This window comes from Coturnix japonica, chromosome 4 (genome assembly GCF_001577835.2).
Source record: "Coturnix japonica isolate 7356 chromosome 4, Coturnix japonica 2.1, whole genome shotgun sequence".
Taxonomy (NCBI): domain Eukaryota; kingdom Metazoa; phylum Chordata; class Aves; order Galliformes; family Phasianidae; genus Coturnix; species Coturnix japonica.
In genome coordinates this window covers 34,918,603-34,937,258 of record NC_029519.1, presented here as the reverse complement: position 1 = coordinate 34,937,258, position 18,656 = coordinate 34,918,603, and the positions used below count along the sequence as shown (strand labels likewise).

The 18,656-nt window shown below is 37.6% G+C and overlaps 1 protein-coding gene across 3 annotated transcripts in view; it reads right to left on the bottom strand.

Annotated features, from left to right (window-relative positions):
* Positions 1–54: 54 nt before the first annotated feature.
* The window catches only part of ACSL1 (acyl-CoA synthetase long chain family member 1), a 34,258-nt gene continuing 15,656 nt past the window's right edge, over positions 55–18,656 (bottom strand). For all 3 annotated transcript variants that reach the window (XM_015861382.2, XM_015861383.2, XM_015861384.2), the window contains 17 exons: positions 18,054–18,155; positions 15,236–15,335; positions 14,910–15,088; positions 12,727–12,759; positions 12,491–12,542; positions 11,674–11,747; positions 10,694–10,771; positions 9,013–9,147; positions 7,346–7,480; positions 6,431–6,526; positions 5,300–5,372; positions 4,538–4,626; positions 3,397–3,513; positions 2,708–2,851; positions 2,009–2,110; positions 1,857–1,928; positions 55–1,675 (listed from right to left, as the gene is read on the bottom strand). In XM_015861382.2, coding sequence (XP_015716868.1) covers positions 1,535–1,675; positions 1,857–1,928; positions 2,009–2,110; positions 2,708–2,851; positions 3,397–3,513; positions 4,538–4,626; positions 5,300–5,372; positions 6,431–6,526; positions 7,346–7,480; positions 9,013–9,147; positions 10,694–10,771; positions 11,674–11,747; positions 12,491–12,542; positions 12,727–12,759; positions 14,910–15,088; positions 15,236–15,335; positions 18,054–18,155 — 1,722 coding nt within the window. In that variant the 3' untranslated portion in view covers positions 55–1,534. The remainder of the gene's footprint in view (positions 1,676–1,856; positions 1,929–2,008; positions 2,111–2,707; positions 2,852–3,396; positions 3,514–4,537; positions 4,627–5,299; positions 5,373–6,430; positions 6,527–7,345; positions 7,481–9,012; positions 9,148–10,693; positions 10,772–11,673; positions 11,748–12,490; positions 12,543–12,726; positions 12,760–14,909; positions 15,089–15,235; positions 15,336–18,053; positions 18,156–18,656) is intronic.

Sequence of the window (18,656 nt, the reverse complement as noted above, 5' to 3'; positions counted from 1 at the left end):
ATGGCCTCACCACAGCTCGTCAGTCAGCAACGTCTGATCAAACAAACACTTCGCTGAGTTGAAATGCAGAAATATTTATTTTGGTTTCCTTCATTGGTTTTGAAAATTGTTTTGGTTTTATAAAACATAGAAATAGCCAACACTAAGCAAACATTTGAATTCCAATGTAACAAACTACTGCTCTAACAGTTGACTTGGATTTGTGTACCTTAATCGCACACACGTATGAAATTATGCTACAGAGTAGTGCATTACAATCACACAAATCTTAGTGCAAACCTTGTTGTGCTTGTATCTTACATATCCATGTTTCCAAAAAACAGTAATGAGTTCTAATGCAAAACCAACTCTGTTAAGGATAGCAAAAGACTTATGTTGTCATAAGGCTTATTTCTGCTGATTTCTGAAACAAAAGGTAAGTAGTTCTGTAGTTTATCTAGGAATTTGTTTCTTATCCCTGAACAAATACCAATCCAGTGCCAACACTGTTCATTGGCACATCTGAATACTTCCAATTACTGCAAAGCATCAGGCAAAAACCATTCTACCTGACCTATTTTGCTATTCCATGAAGAATACTCAGTGGCTCATACACAAAGCGCAGAAAATGGAGGTTATGTCAGAAGCTGTTCTGCTTAGAGGACCTGGCACTTTTTAAAAACCACATTTTAAATCCACATTCACCATGGGGAAACAAGTGACTAGTACAGGTGTGATACTTACCTGACTGTCGCATAGCCCAGCCTCTTAGATCATTTTTATTTCTAGACCTCTAGTGTTCTTGCCAGAGTTAGATTCTGCCCACTACCTGGACAGGCACTACTCTGGAATTGTGTTAATGCAGCAGAGGCTACACTTGCTGAATTAACGGTATCTACACTTCTAGTGCAGTCACCAAATGCAAGCTTAGCTTGAACTTGTATCAATCAGTCTCCTTTGTATAGAGTCCTGACTTCTACCTTACAAAAGTAAGCCTCAGAACTGGCTGTAGATAAAGGGAAGAAACCCTTGCCTTACCCCAGTTAATATTAGGACCAATTAAGATAAAATATCAGCTATATAACTGTGAGGTTTTGTGTTGATGGGTTTTCTCTCCCCTCCCCCCAGACCAAGTAACCCTCCTGAGGTGGCAAGATACTTAGAGGCATTTTCAAGCCTGACAAATTCTTTTTTGAACTGACAACTGCAAGATACACTGCAGACAGCAAACATGCTGGCAATAAGAAAATCTTAGCTCCTTGGTTAAGGAGAGTCCCATTTTTTGGCCAATGAAGTCTTAAATAACTTATATATAGTTACCATTTATAGTTAAGGCTCTTTTTGGAAATTGTAGGTCACCATAAAAACAGTATGCAACACAACTTGACAGTAAGGCAGTGTTCCATTTCTTCAGTGTTCCTATGGCGAGTACCCATCCCATTTTTGTACAAGTTTATGATTGCACAGTTTCCTTCCCTATATTCGCTGTAGTCAAATTACAGATATGAAGACCAACAGTAGACATCAGATGTGTGCCACTTTACTTGTTCTACTGTTACATTTTGGTATTAGCATAGAGTTCATCTATCTGTGACTGGAAATATTTCCGTAGTTCTGGTCTCTTCGCCTTCAGTGTTGGTGTCAGCAGGCCATTTTCAATAGAAAACATTTCTGTGTGCACGATAATGTCTTTAACCTGGAAAACAAACAGTTTAATAACCACACTACATTCTTTGGAATACACAAAGCTTTTAATAAGTCACCATAAAAATTACTTTAAAATATTTCCAAATGCAAATTAATGCCAGTTCTTAGTCTGACTATACTGTTAGAGATTGTTTAAAGAATTAGATGCTCAAGTCTAATCAGCATCTTACCTGTTCAAATGACTTCAAACCAGATTCTTTACCAACTCTCACCATGTCTTCTAAGATGTGCTTTTTGACCTCCTGTGGATACAAAAATACATTGTACAGCCCAGAAAAAGCTGATACAGAATAGCTATCTGTTTACTGAGCTATCTACTCACCTTGTTTTTGCATAGCTTTTCATATGAGCCTTCAAATCCTTTTTTCTTGGCCCATTTGCACAAAGTCTCAGGATCGGGTACCACAACACCTACTAAGAAGGCCTAAAAAGAAATTTAAGTGTTGGTTTTTTTTTTTCTGTTTTGTTTATTCATTTCAAGCTTAAAGCAATGCTGGTTTCTAAATGCTTCCTATTGGTTTTCTGCCTGGTTTTGGGTGGTAGTTTTAACAATGTCACTTTTTTCCTTAAAGTTCCCATGTACACTGGTAGCAGCTTATATATAGTGTGAGTAACCAATTAAATTAATTCATTTCTACTGCCTGTTCTGAAACTACATCCAGAAGCATATTCTGCAACTGGTGGAATCCAAAGTGGATGGAAAACTAAAGTGTGCAACACTGAACAGAGACACTAGGACAGGCTGCCCAGCTGTGGATGCCTGAACAGTGCAAGTGTTCAGAGTGAGGTTGGACAGGGCTTTGTGCAATCTGGTCTAGTGAAATATGTTCCTGACCATGGCAAAGGGAAGGGTAGCCTATATCACCTTGAAAGGTTCCCTCTAACTCAAACCACTCTATGATCCTACTGTAAGTGTAAAGACTAATCTGAGTCAGGGGTAGGGAGGAAGGAGGAAAGGAAAAACCCTTTTCTGCCATCTCTCCCTTGCGTTTATTTTTTAAATAACCAGAAGAATGCCCACCTGCAAGCTCTCTCCATGGACAAACACTTGAGCAAGTGCTTCGCTTCTCAGATACACATTTTCTATCTTCTCCGGTGCTATGTACTCTCCCTGGGCTAGTTTAAATATGTGTTTTTTCCGGTCAATGATCTTCAATGTACCATTCTGTTGACAGAAATAATTTCCACTCAGAAAAGGCACTTCAAGTGATAACCGGTCTACACAATGCATCACAGCAAATCACAATGCGCCAGAACTAAAGCGTATGAACAAGAATTTGCCTCTACTTATCTCTATTTCAGAAATAAGTGCCTTTTAATAGGCTTTCAAGAACAGACCAGAAGCAATACTGTTTAGGTTATATCTTAACATGAAATTAAATGCTGTGCACAATTCAAGACAGCTTACTGATGGAAGCTATTAGCAGGCAGTAAAGAATACTGCTAGACCCAGAGCACTGTCAAACTAAGGTTAAAACAGGCTCTGCACCCATCTAACCTGAACTAGAGACAATCTCAAGTTTACACTATATTTTTATTATTTTTAACCCCACTTATACAGATTTTATACATAATAATTCTCTTCATAATGTTACATGTTTGTGTTCTAATTCAATGTATTTAATATATATCTCATTTATTTTACTTGTTAAATTATTGCTAATAGCTACAGAAATACCTTTCACCTTTCATCTATATACATTAACTTACTGGTAGCCATTTCCCAATATCGCCTGTATGAAGCCAGCCATCTTTGTCTAGAGCTTCTGCTGTTTTTTCAGGATCTTTCAAATAGCCAAGGAATACATTTGGCCCTTTTACACACACCTGAAAGACAGACATTTGTTGATGCACGTTACTATGAACAAAAATTAATCATTTTTTGTAAGGAATGCTCTATCCAACAGTTCTCAACAACTACAACAGTACTAAAAAAATAAAAATAAATTAATTTTTCATTTTAGGGGCTTTATTTTTTTGGTGTAGGGGCAGGTTGAGATGTTTTCCATTGGTATGAAATATAATACAAAGCTTTTGCAAGTAGAAAGCTTTAAGAGTAATCTTAGGGTGTAACTGGGAATAGGGGATTCTGATGATAATATGCCTTTAAAGCTATGAAAAGTGCCAGCACAATTATAATACATTATTATTATTATTATTATTATTATTATTATTATTAATAGTCATCAGGACTTTAGAATAACCCTGGAAGAGTTAAATAGAGAATCCAGTTCTAAATCAAGGCCAAATTGGTGATAAATATTAACAGCAACTGACAAATAGTTGGTCAACTATTATTCTAGGGAATTAATACAGCTGTAAAACAGGCAAGCAACTGACTAATGCCCATTCATTCTCAAATTAGAGGAAGTTCATTAATATCATTCAGAAACTAATTAAAAAACTCATCCCAAACATTTTATCCATCATATTTGAATCCAAACTCACTCCTAATTCAGCAAAATTTAATAGTGAGTACAAGAAAAACATTTAAAAAAAAATATATATATATTTTACTATGAAAATGCGTACTCAGTTTCTCTAACAATCACACTTCCAAAGCATATTTAAGATGGAAAAAAAACCCCACAAGCCTGCTAAGGAGCAATTAGGTCATATACACAACAACTAGCAAGAATCTTAATGCTGTTCTCCACTTGCCAAAAGATGCCTTCTACCAACAAACAAAAGACAACCCTTCAACATATCTGGGAATTAAAGTCCAACGAGTCAACTCTACTCAACAAAATAATGCACAATGTTTTTGTTATTTGTGACTACAAATCAGTTACTTGCTCAGGCGATTTTCCTTTTCTTTACCAAGGTAACTTGACATTTTGAAGTTACTTACCTCACCCTCTCCTTTGGCAGCCAAGTAATTCATCTCTTGTACATCAACAAGCTTTATGAAATTACAAGCCATTGGTGCTCCAACATGACCTATTTAACAGAAATACTTTAAAAGCCTGAATGGATTTTTGGTCAGATTCTAGAAGTAATAAGATGTCCATATAGTAAAGTAATAATAATAAAAAAAGAAACAATAACTGGTAACACACCACACCAACACAAGTATAGTCATAGTTTTAATCTGTTGGGTCTAAAACATTAAATTCTCACATACTCAAAGAACACTGTTAACTGAACTGTGTACCTAGGCTCACTATCTTTGTTGTATAGCCAGACCATGGATATTTTAAATTAGCAAAACAATTACATTACATTTCAAGTATCAGGAGTATAACAGTTTGGGAGCTAGAAGTAAAACAGTTAACAAACAGAGACTGTTCCAACACTAGAAAGCATCACTTGAATTTCCAGTGCTTATGAACAGGTTTCTATTCTACAAGACTAGAAGTTAATACTACAGCCACTTCTCTCCTACACCTACTTTAATTCACAAGGGCAAAACCTTTCTGAAGTTAAAAGTATTACTGAACATTTCTAGCTATTTAAGAGTAATAACCACAAAAGAGCCTTTCAAAATTTCCTTACATTATTTGAAAGCTATAGTCTCATTCTTCACAGCATGTGTAATTGATGAAAATCACACGGCTGGGGCTTCTATAGCAATCTGAACTTCAACAGGCAAGTAGACCATTAAATACTATACCTGCTGTCCAGTCACCAGGCATTGACAGTGAGCATCCAGCGGTGCATTCAGTCTGTCCGTATCCTTCATAAAACTAGGAAGGAAAACCAACACTTACTCAGAATTCCTACTTTCCAATATTGTTTCTTCATTAAAGTAAGTTTTTTGCTTTCTTCCTAATCCAGATTGAGTTTAGCATAATCCTCAGTATCTTCTAAATAACACTGTCATATTAAGAAGCTTTATTTCAATACACACTTTCAAGTAATAATATTCCACCCTCAGTTCCAATACTTACTCGGTGTTTCACAGTATTTCACATGCCATGTGTGACACCTGCACAGATCAGAACTGAAAGTGACAGAGTGCAACAGGAAGAGACTAAGAACAAAGGCACTAGAAATGACTTATTATTTAAGGACAGGTTTGTTCAAGAAAGCCAGAAACAGAATCCCTGCATCTCATCACAGCTCTGTTGCTGTTATATACAAGACAGAATTCCTTTTCTGTGCACAACATTACTATACTAACACTATTGAAGAAAGTCACAGAAGCCTCAACATTCAATGTTTTCTACCACTGAAATTTATTTCACCACATTTATTCCATCCTGTGCCATCGTTAGATTTAGCCTCTTCAGATTTAACCTCAAAAAAGCACATACTTGGAAGAGGATTTGAAGAGAAATGCAATTGAGCAATCTAATTCTACCCAATCTCATCTCTAAAGCAACAATATATGACATTGAAAAGATCCTCTACAATAGAATCATAGAATGGCTTAGGTTGGAATAGACCGTAAAGATCATCTAGCTCTAACTTCCCTGCTGTGGACAGGGATGGTCCTGTTGTGAATACTTCTGTAAGCACAGCAAGACCCACAAACTTAATTCAAGAACATTAATTACTGCTTACAGCATCCCATGAATCTTTTTTCCCCTTAAGTTGTCAATATTTCAGTTACCATAAAGACTCTGAGATGAATATAGTCTCAGAGGTATGAGAATCTCTAGAAGACAATATGCACTTGTATAGCTTCCAAGAATGCTAGAAAACTACCAATCTAAGAGCATTTCTAGTGATCAGATTATACTAAGTCTTTAATCAGGTACTCAAAAGCGTTGTCGTTTTCAGTGAAGGCTAGGAAACTCACCTGACAGCCAAGAGCTGTTCTCAGGAAGGTCAGTACACTTGCAGATACAGGCGCTGCTCCTGTGACCATTAACCGTACTTTTCCTCCCAAACTTGCCTAGAAGAGATACAAGATACTGCAGACACCAAAAGCATTTTAGAGAGATTTCTAGAGGCTTTTTACATTCCACCCTCAGCTACTATCCACCTACAAGTGCCACCCACAAATGTTAGACTGAAGTTCAGTAATGTTTCAGTATCTTTAATGGCATCTCAAATACACAGCATCTACAAAGGCTATGCTGTGATGTCACTGCAATGCAGACTCAGATAGAAGCCGATATAAATTATGACCTTGCAGTGAAGGTTTTTATTTTTAGCCTGCCTTCTATCGGTTTCTCATACATTCTAAGTGCTATAAAAGCAGCCACAGGAGGGTGCTGTACAAACAGAGTTTGGGCCACTGCAAGAAAGCACCAGATACAATAGCAGGCATACTTAGTAGTGACCAATAGTGAGGAGACAGTAGGGGCTACATATAATACTAACATTCACCTCCTTTCAAAGGAGAGTGTTCTCTTTTAAAGAAGGAAGCACCAGACTTTTAGAGAAACTCCCCTAATGCAGTCATCTGATACTATAAGAACAAGAGTTTAGTTTTACTCTGAGAAGCCAGATAGTCTTTAATGAGTGATGAAAGCCATATCACACTACAAACGTCCATATCAAATTCAGCAATTGCAAAGTGATACCTATAAACTACAAAGTAGATGAGATGATGATGCTTCAGACTCCAGTATTAAGAGCACATCACACTGCTGTTCTGTATGAAAGTAGGCATGTTTGGAGTTCTTTTCAAGATAAAAATGAAGACATAAGGGCAACAGTAAGAAAGGTTCAATATCCATAATATAGAGACCTAGACTTCCAAGTATACCTGTATTTTTCGGAAGATAAATTTATCCCAGAAACTGTTGTTTCTAATTATACCGCTTCTGAGTTCTGCTTCTTTCCTCTTGGAAGCAAAATCCAGCATCCACTTCTTCAGTGATGTATCTGCCTGTCCAAAAATCTATTAAAAAGATTATATAGAATTAGAATGCAACAGTCTGAGACTTCTTTTCTCCTTACAGTAGTATGCATAAGGATTCAGTGAAAAACAAGCAATTAATAAGCATAGTAATTCTGATATTTGTCATTTGGCCTTTTTACCTTTTGTGTTCATCTAAATCAGCACTGAATTCTCTTCCCAGCCAACTGTGCACAACATTTTCATGAACAAGTTAATCCATTGAAGAAATATGTTAAAATATCAGCAAGCAAAAACATCAGTTTTTAATTCTAGCTTGGCTGAAATGCCAATTAAGCATGATCCTTATGTTCTAAAGTACATACACACCTCAATAAAACATGGGGTTTTCTAAGAGACAGATCTGTTCAAAAATGCCTAATAGCAATTTGCCTTGCATGTATAAGCTTGCTTTTCAGATCATTTTTTAAAGGCTCCTTCTAGTTGTTCCCAGAAAGCTTCATAGCACCAGACCAATATCAGCATATTCACTTACAGACAGACCCAGCAGGTCTTCAGCATTATGAGGTTTCCCACCTTGATTTTCCACTTGCTAACTTTACATGCTTTACTCTCACAGCTGTGAGAGGTTGAAAATGTATCAAAGTGGTATGAAATTATCATAGCACCACGGACAACAAGCAAGAGAACACAGTGAAAGGAAAAGGGAGGCCCAAGCCTTAGCCCTGTTTCTAGAATTCCAATACAGAACACTGGAGCAGAATGAGGGGCGAATTTCTAAGCACTACCTGCAAGCAGTCTTGGAATTTCCTCCCCTTCCAAAGTGATCAGAGTAGTGCTATCTGCTCTTGGGACCAAACAGGTGTTGCATTACTTGCTGTAGTCTTATGAAAGAGACAGCATAGACAGGTCTGCCATTTATTTGGCAACCACAGATTACTTGTGTCCTTCAGCTCCTCTGCCTGTACCTTAAGAGAGGTCAACCATCTGATATAAAGGATCATTTAAAATATCCCATAAAAAGAGACAAGAAAGACTCTACTTCTGAATTCCCATTGCAGAAGATACTGAGAAGGCAAGTAGCAAGCACAGGAGAGCACAGGTCTATTGACACACTGTCTCTCCAGCACTTCAGACTGGCTGGTTTGTAGTTCTCCTTGCTAGAAAATGCTGGCTGCTACGTAGGAAACTTGTACGTGTCCATGCAAACATAGCAGACACCTGACCTTGATTTGCAAATCCCCTTCCATGAGTCAGCTACTAGAAATGCAGCATGCAAATGCTAAGCCTCAAGTTCACTGTGTAGACTGGACTTCAGCTTGCTCAAAGCAGAACAGTGAGCCCTTAATAAAGCTGGAGAGAACCAAGACTCCTAGTCAGACTTTTCTATGCCAGTGCTGGCTGCCTGAAAATGCTTTAACACATCCAGCACTACTGCCTGTACTTTCTGCTCTTTCAGAAAAACAGTAGTGTTCTGGGATGCTATTGAACAACAATTACTTCTGCTATGTCAGCACAGACTTCAGGAAGCCCCTCAAAACCCTGAACAACTCTAGACTCAGCTTTAAACTTACCTTGTCAAACATCCTGTTCAACAGGCGTGGTACTACTGGAAATATAGTTGGCTGTAGTGTTTTGAGGTCATCCATAAGTAGTCTGATATCCCCTTGAAAGAATCCTATCCGAGCTCCATGGAGCAAAACTACACACTGTTAAAGAAAAGTAAGACGTCTGAAAATGTATATAGTTAGAATGCATTATACTTACTATACTTTTTCTTTTAAATGTGGAGTGGACTATGCAGGATCCACTGATGTGGGTATGTTTTACAGCATTCTCTAACTATTAAATGAGGCTGGAAAGATAAATGGCAAGATATCTCTTGCACATGGGCTAAAGACTTGGATAGAAATAAATACTGCACAAAAGCCCCTAACCAAAAAAGCAGCTGGTTATATACATTGGTGCCAGGAACTCAGAGATAGCAAAAGCTTCAAAGCATTATCTAACAAGCTTACTCAAAAAATATACTAGAACTTTTTGCCTTTATTTGTACTAGGAAATCCTGAGTTAAAGTCACTCACATTCCTGCAGTGTGCTGCTTGTGCAGTATTCTCTTACACTCCAATTTTCCCTTCTGTTTCACAACAAGGTTGCAAACAGGGTTTGTTATTAGGTGATCAAGATGCTTGTTGAAAAATGTAAGCAGTGGCTCTGCTTATTTCTGCATCATTTTAGACTTGCATCCATGGAGGCAGACTTAATCCTGCAGTGTCCTATGCTATCGTCTAGAGGCTCCACCCACTACAGCTGTGTAATGGAAATGGTAAGTCCTGAAACAGTGATTGAGCACCTGGTGGAAGGCAGGGCCAACCCAGGTGAGCTTAGCTGTATGCAATGAACCTGAGTGTTGGCAGGGGGTGGTGCCAGGATCCCTGACTACCTGAGGCCTTCTAAAGGTAAGCAGCTTTTTTCCTTTGTTTCTGCATCCATAGCTGCTGCACTTGGGCTTATCCTCACTTGCTGCAGCCTGGGACTCTGCTACCCTGCTGTCATTGCTGCATTTTCCATCATGTTATAGCATTACAACCTAAATAATCTATTTTGTTAGAGTTCTACTTATTCTCTTTTAATAGCATCCCTACTCATTTGTGTTTCTCTGTACCTGCTAGCTTTTTATTACTTCCTCCTCCTCAACACTCTTCCTTCAAGTTCTGCCATATGTTTTTACCTTTCCTGTACAAAATGTGCAAGTTACTCTTTTCTTCACCTGTATTTTGACACTATGTATTAAGCAGCAGCAAACACATGAGGGCAGCAACCACCTTGGCTAAGCAAGAACATGTTTGTCCTGTCAAGTTCACTGACACCCCAGCTGGTTTCCTTAGGAAGCCTGGATCAGCTAATGCCAACTTTGCAAGAGGAACACTCAGGACAGTTCCTCACAGACCCTGTATTCATACCTACTTAAGAGTAACAAATACCTTTCTTCTAAATGCTTTCTTGCTTGTTTCCTTATGTAGATACATATGTAAGGACCACTATGTACAGCCCTCCAACAGAGGAATACAGAATGAAGTGTTTTAAAAGAAAATGAGATCCAAACATCTTTTTCTATTAGACAGTCAAGAGAAGAGCTGATGTCTCCTCATCCCCTCAAGTTTTCACATATGTGGAAAAAGCAAAAACAAGTACTGTGTCACATATCTCTGTAGGAAAACAACCTTAATAGTTCAGTGAAACAAACATGCCTACCTCAACGATTCTCTCAAACATATGAGCCAAGGGCAGGAATGATATCAGAACATCTTCAGGGCTAGGTAGAAATGTTTTCTGAAAGTGTTAAGCAAAACAGAGAATTATTTTTGTTAAGCTAAATAATGAAACCAGGCACCTGAACTCTAGAACACAGCCCTCACTACAGTTTCGTTTAAAATAAAGCTTTTTCTCTTGTTCATTAAAGAGGCTATATGTACTAGAAGTCATTGCTGTAATCGTGTTACATCTACATACAATCACTGCTCAGGTTATCACAATGTATATACATGATTATGAATAGAAACCAGTTCTGAGAGAAGCTACATAAAGCGTCATTATACACAGTGCAGAAAATGGTGTGGAGATTAAAGTGGTTTGTCCTTGGAAGGTAGAAAAGAAAACACATTCACTATAGGTCATAAAGTTCATTTGTCCACTTTACTGTAAGGCTGATATCAGCAGTACCTCACATGACCTAAACATGAGACCAGTTGCTTAATTTAGACTTAATTCTACACACAGTGTACGCAAAATACATATGCCAGAACTTCCACATGAGAAGTCTGCTTTTCTCCATGCACTCCTGGCCTACAACATCCTAAGTAAAAAGGGACTTTGCCACTGGGGGGTCTAAATACAGTCCACTGCTCATAGTTTCCCCATTAAGACAACAGCATATAATGACATGCCAGCGACCACGCAACTAAAACTATTCAAGTCTTATGGATTCATTCCTTCCTGCATGGGTATATAAAATCTATTAGGTTTTATATGAATTATACTATGCAGCTTCTCACATATCCTATGAAGTAATAGAAAGGGGCCTTAGGTAAACATTCACTTCTGAACCAGCATGGTCTGAGTACTGACAAGTCACACTTTCAGTTCAGTCTTACTATATTATGACCAAAGTTAGTGAAATTTTAGTGTTGCTCCCCTCCATGCAAGTAAACCCATAATGTTAACTTTGCAGTTACCTCTGTAGTTTTCAGAAAAGCTGAAGAATTGCTGACTATGTTTTTATGAGTGATCATAGCTCCCTTGGGGTTTCCTAAAGAAGAAGCACATCAGGATGCAACAGTGAATTTCTCAGGTCCTTTAAGTTACCAAATTAAGCTAACAGCATTTCAATCAGTTCCATCTTGGTCATTAAAGAAAAGACAGAATTAACTGACATTTTTTAAGAAAGTGAGTACTAGCTAAAGTGTTAATTGAGTACTTTGAGTACTCAATAAGGAGAACAAATCCTCTAGAAACAGACACATTTCTTAGATCAGTTTCTCAAATGCAAAATTCCTGTGGAAATGCAGCTATTATCAGCTCAGACAACTCTGCTCTTAAATCTGCTTTAGAAGTGTAACCAATATCATTGTATTCTTCCTTCTCACTCCCTACCAGTGAGAGATACTGTCATATGCTTCACATTATCTGTAGTTATCTAAACAGCTGGCTTTCCATTTTGGTTTTTCAGTGGTGGGGGCAGGGGTGCATAGTGCATATGAGCTACAGGATTCCTGCTATTACAAAAACACAGTTAATTAAGTTAGAGACAGAGCCTAACAGTAATACAGCTTCAGTACTTTATTTCCAAACCCAGAAGTGCAAGATTCCTGTCTGACAGTATTGCAACTCCATATAAATCATCAAGAAAAACTGAAGAAAGCTTTATCATAAAATATCCCCAACTGCCACTTGTTAGAAAATAAAAGGTTGCAGCAGCAGGGGAAAGTCTTGGAAAGCAAAGTAGAAAGGCTTCCTGAGTTAATCAGTCATGCAGAGTGTAATTAGGTATACCTGTAGTTCCACTGGTGAAACAGATGACTGCTAGATCTTCTGGCTTTGGAGGCTATGAGAATGAAGAAAGTATTACTACCATTAAGATTGCTTTAAAAAAAAAAAAAAAAAGACTTTGAATACAAGCACTGAAATAACAGTGTTATTTTTGAGCTACAGGAGACAGCATTACATAGACCAAACTAGCAAGTCACCCCAACTTTACATTCAAATGTTTAAATTAATTGCATACGTACCATAGGTTTTTGTCTGTGTGCTTTTCCCAGTTCCTACAGTAAGGAAAGAAGGGAGAAACAGATGAGTCACAAGCTTTAGATTTACAAGGCTAAATTTGGTAATTTACATTACTAAATACCATAACATTCTATCATTAGACTGCCTGATAAGGCATTCTTTTTAAACTTACAGAAGCAGAACAAAGGCTGTAAAGGATATGTTAAAGAATATAAAAGAGTTAGTGTTCTACAAATACAACATAACTAGAATTCATAGAATTCACTCTACCCCCTTCTAGCTAGTACGACAGCAGCCATTCATGAGAGAAGCTCGAGGCAGAGCAGCATAATGACAAAATCAAACACCTCATCCATAAGATGTGTGTCACTGAACAAGTAAAGCAGTATTCATCTCAATAAGCACCTTGCAGGTTACATCACTGCTTGTGATGATTAAGACTGAAATTTCCCCAGGAAGCGTTCTTGATGATTTATAGTCCTTTTATACTGATATTTAAGGGCTTAGGTAATTTTCAAATTGACCTCTTGTTAAATATACTTTTGCACTTGGAGTGTGAATGCATTAACTTGGTGATCATCTTTACATTCTAAATCCACAAGAGTATTATTATGCATTCCTTTATTAGCTCTAGCCTTCCTTGTGCATGGGTAATTTTTAGACCTCTAGATTACTCACACACAAAGTTTAAGGAAAAAAGGAGCAGCCGGAAGCATTTAAACTGTAAACTTGCCTTTTCAAAGGCATTACAGACAAAAATTGCCACTATGACAACATAGCTGTCACAACAACAGCATCTGCATTTCAAGTGCCACCAGCAGCTCAATACTTCCCTACAATCTGTGTTGAGCAAGACCCAATATTTACTTTGATACACAGCTGAGATCTCTAGACACTTTTATACCTATTACTATATTAACCCCCACCAACAAGTGTTCTTACAACAGCATGGTAAAGACCTTAACGTGTTACTGAAAGTATTCATTTAAGCATCTAGATTAAGTATTTACTGATAGGTTTTGTTTTTCTGTAGCTAGATGATTCAGTGGGAAGTACCCTCCTATACTAAAACTAGAGCTCAAATCAAGGAAAGAAGCTGACTTTAGTGTACCAATCTATTAATGCAGTTCCTCCCACCCCCTTCCATGTAATACAACTGTTTTCCAGTGAGCATTTTAAGTCACTTACTCTGCATCACATCTTTCAACATGGCAGCACTGCTGAGGCTAGTTAGCTAAGACACAGTTAACTGCATAGTGTAAGATGACAAGCTGGTAGTTATGCATCATTATCAGAAGGTGGCTCTATTAACCTAGCAGTTAAGATCACCATGAGAACAAGTTCAGTCAAACTGTGGGTTCCCCTCCCTTTAAAACAAGGAAAAAAGCCTGCAGCAATTATTGACACTCCTGCAGAAGTCAAGTACAATTATTTGGAGATACTTGTGTCCTAGTGAGTCAAGCCTTCACTAGCAGTAGTAAACAGGCTATACTGTGAAACTGTGAAACAGGATTAAGATGAAATCTACACAATTTACAGCTGAGACTTTTTTTTTTAAAAGATAATTCAGAACAAAATAGCAAAGAGCCAGACTGAACTACCAGCAAGAAAAATAAAAACCCTAAGACTTGATCATTAAGAAGCAAAGAAAGCAGTTTCCAATGAATGAAGCCTGAATATTACAACTCCCTTACATTACTATAAGCATACACCAGAACATAATACTACCATTCTCCTGCATGAGGAAACATCTGCATTCACTGTACAGGAGAAGATGCCTTTTTCCCCACTGCCATTTTGAAAGCCTAGACAAACTCTAGGACATTAGTACTTCTGAGTATTATTCATAGCATACAGTTACATCTTAATCACAGAAACACACAGAATTGCAGAGGTTGGAAGGGTCCTCCAGAGATGAAGTTCAGTCAAGCAAGGCTTTATGTTAAGATCAGATGTTACACATGGACCATGCTTTTCCTTCATCTTGCATATACACTTTGATGCTTTGTGTACTGTGAAATAACACTAGCAAGTTATTTCTCCTTCTTTGTGTAACTGTCTCTTCCATTCAGGTATCTTTAAATTAATTTAATATGCTCTGTTTAGTCCTGAAATCTGTTCAGTAGACACTCTTATTCTTTCATAAGTAAATAGGAGATTAAAGCAGTAGATTGAGCACGCTTACCTCTATTTCCCTCATACTGAAGACTTCTACCCCACACTTCTTGCCGCGTTCCACAAGATCTCTGCCAAAAGGCTCCATGATCACAATGGTGCTGAGAATTGGAGTGTCCCCCTTTTCAACAGCAGTTAGCAGAAGTTTAGCCTTCTCAGGTGTGTCGCAGAAAACCAGTGATAAGTCAGCTGATGAAGAACAACATTATCAATGCAAGTTCAGACTAAATCCATACAACAGAAGTCAATAATGGAAGACTTCTGAAGGCAACTACAGATCAGTTCTTAGTTAGCCCCTTCATATATTCAATTGCAGAACTATTAGAAATGTCCTACCTTTGTTCACAATGTAAGTAATCGCTTCAGTTCCCAGCGTATCGTAGAGTGGCACCACCACCATGGAGTATGTATAGCAACTCTGTTCAATGATAACCCACTGCAAAAAGATTTAAGTCACTGTGTTTACTTAAACGAAGAAAAACTTGGTGGCATTATAATAATAATAATGCTATTAGGACAAAGTTCATTTGGAAAAGCTCTCGCTAAAAAAAACTGAACAGTTCTTAAGAGCAATTTTAAGTAGTCTTAAAAGAACAATTAACATTATCTAACTCTTTAACTTGCCTACTAACAGTAGGAAACTGATTAATAATACTATACTGTTTCCTGTCTTTAGGTTATCAAAGAAGCCACCAAAGCATTCAAAACTTTATCATCATTTATGAATCAATAAAGGACTTCTAAGTTTCTACACACATAGTACATTCTCACTTGTACATTACCTGCATCTCATTTGAGGACCAGACATGCAACATATACAGATAACAGAATATCTGGTAAAACTAGAGCAATTCCAGCTAACTTACTGGTATGCCTTTTATCTGCATTAAAAAGATAAAGCAGGCACATCTACATTAGCTATAATGGGGTCTACTGAACTTGTTTTTTCCCTAGACAGCACCTACCTGCCCCATCCCTAGAGGCATTCAAGGCCTTCAGCCTTGATATAACGGGATGGGGGTGGAACTAGATATTTAAGGTTCCTTTCAACCTAAACCACTGTATGATTCTATGATAGATGTTCATTCTATAATGATGTAACCAGAAGGGGCAGCTGTAAAGCAGTTTCAATTTGGCTCTTTTGCTGTAGGTATGTCTACTACAGTAACAGACTTCAGAAGCCACACGCAGGTCAAGCTTCCCATTAGCCTCCAATCATTTGTGCATGCTGTGACTGTCATGACAACCACCAGCATCCTGTTTTCTGGACCACAATGACATTATTCTTCCTTTTTAGCTTCTGAAGCTAAAACCATATTTAAATAGAACTATTAAACCTCAACACTTCAGCTTTCTCTCAAACCCCAACCAGATAGTATGGAGTAGAGACAACAAGCTAGAAGTTTCAATTTCTTTCCTGATACTGAATATGAACTCTGAGGGAAACTGCACATTTCACTGCGCTTTTTTCTCAATCTAAAACACTATTTCCTTGGTTGCAGAGGAGATTCTGTTGTCCAGTTACTCAAAATGAAAGTAGACTTTAATAATCCAGGTTTATTTTTCTTGTGAATATTTCTGGAGGTAACATGCTAGGATTTCAACTCCCCGATTCCAGGGGATTTTCCCCGCAACCATTCCTGGAACTGAAAAGTATGAATCATTGACAAAAATCTTTATGTAACCTGGATAAGTTATTCTATTTTGAATGTCACAACACTCGTTCAGTAGTTTTCAGTAGGGAAAGTCCCAGATTTAAAACTGTTGGATTAAACAATTATTTCCAACTCACTTCTGATCCAACTCAAAGTCTGCCAGAGCAATGCAACTCAAGTACATTTGGCTTCTGTGATATATAAGCAGACCATACCATCATGCCCTCCTTCAGAAAGTTCACAAGCTATAAGATCACTAGTTGGAGACATCCCAATTGTTTGTTTTTATTACTGAGGAAAACCTGTAGCTACTAGAACTAGTATTCCAGCAGGAAGATGCAAGCAAACTACCAGATTTAAGACCAAGAAAAAGCATTTATTTGTCGGTACAAGGCTACAGGTTTGTTTTTTTGTAGTGCGAGTTAAGAAAAGTTGTTTAGAGGAAGGTCGATGTCATTTGTCATATTGGTTTTTAGTGTTTTTGTTTGTTCTTGGGGGGGGGGGGGGTGTGTGTTTGTTTTTAAGTTCCAGGAGGGATGGCTTAGTGACAAACTGAAGAAAAATAAATAAATCAGAAGAGATCTAAAGTGTTGTACAACTGTTTGAATGGGAACATTGTAGGTGGCCGAAAGTAACAGCATCCAGTTGCTGGTATTCAATTAAAAGGGACAACATATTTTAGACAAAAATTTATCAACCATCCTCCTATCTTGATACAGGTTTGGTTCAAGTAGCAAGTACCAGCTCACACTATTAATCACAAACACAGGTTACAGAAATACCGTTCATTCAGCTGATTTAATAGAACAAGTTTTAAGAATAAACAAACCTATGATAGATACTATTAAATCAATCTAAACATCCCCTTAGTTGTCTCAGGCTTGTGAGATTTGGCTTTGCTAGATGATCTTTAATTGTGCTACTTCTAGTCTGTCTCCTTAAGTTTCAAATCATTTTTGGCTTTCTAATCTAAAATCTTGATGTCCAGGGCCTCTTCCACAGAAAACAAAGATGGAAGAAGACAGAACTTTATGCAAACATTCCATCATTAAAGGTCTAAACACCTCATGACTTCCAACTTCTTTCAGTTAGTTAGTACTCCAGTGCCATTTTAAGAAAAAGCAAATTGTAATAAGCATTAAATCAAATAAGTACTGCACTAACTTCCTATTAGACATGCCTCCTCTATCAACTGAGGAGAGAATAAAAGAATTAAGTTCATTTGGATTCCCTGATGATTACTGTCCTCTAATCTTCTGCATGCAGCTTCAAGACCATAAAAAAAATTATATAAAAGACATTAACAATTATGTCAGATATCCATTTCAATTCTTAGTTAAAGATGCTACATCTATGGCTCACAGGTCTGCAATGGCTCAGCCTTTAGCCCTGACTCCAAAAGCACTCTTAGGAGAGAAGCTTAGTACAGTGGTAATTGATTAATAGAGCAGGCCATTTCAAATAACAGCTAAATCACCAATAGAAACAGCATCAGTTACCTCAGGTCTGTTTTGTGCAAAGATGCCTATGTACTGGCTGCGAGATGGTTTGAAGCCTCGGTGAAGTAATGCAGAGCCCACATACTCTGCTCTGTCTGAAACCTGGGGGGAAATGAAGAGAAGCCAAATGAAAACTTGAAACAATCTCCAACAATACCCATACCTGTAACTTTCTTCCCCTTAAGTCTCCTAAGGACAGTAACTAATGTGAAGTACACATTGACTTTCTAGAGTATTTTATACATTCTAACTTTGAAGAAACTAAAGACTGAAGTAACATTACTATAAACTGAACACAGACAACACTTACATCCAATACGCAGCAGAAGATATGTTCATTTGTTAAGCTAAAACTTAGAGTTCACACTCACACATGCAGGAATGGCTAGAAATGCTATGATTCAGCTTTATGCTGCTGCTCTACAACAGTACTAAACAAGCCATCTTTCTGCTTCATTCTTCAGTGTTTTTCTGAACTCAAACATCTACAAGACCACTATTTCACCCTTCAAGAAGCAAGAGAATAAAAAGGAAAAATCTAGTTTACTCTATAGAAAACTGCCTTACCGAAAGGTTTGTTTATTTCCTCTTTTCACACAGCAT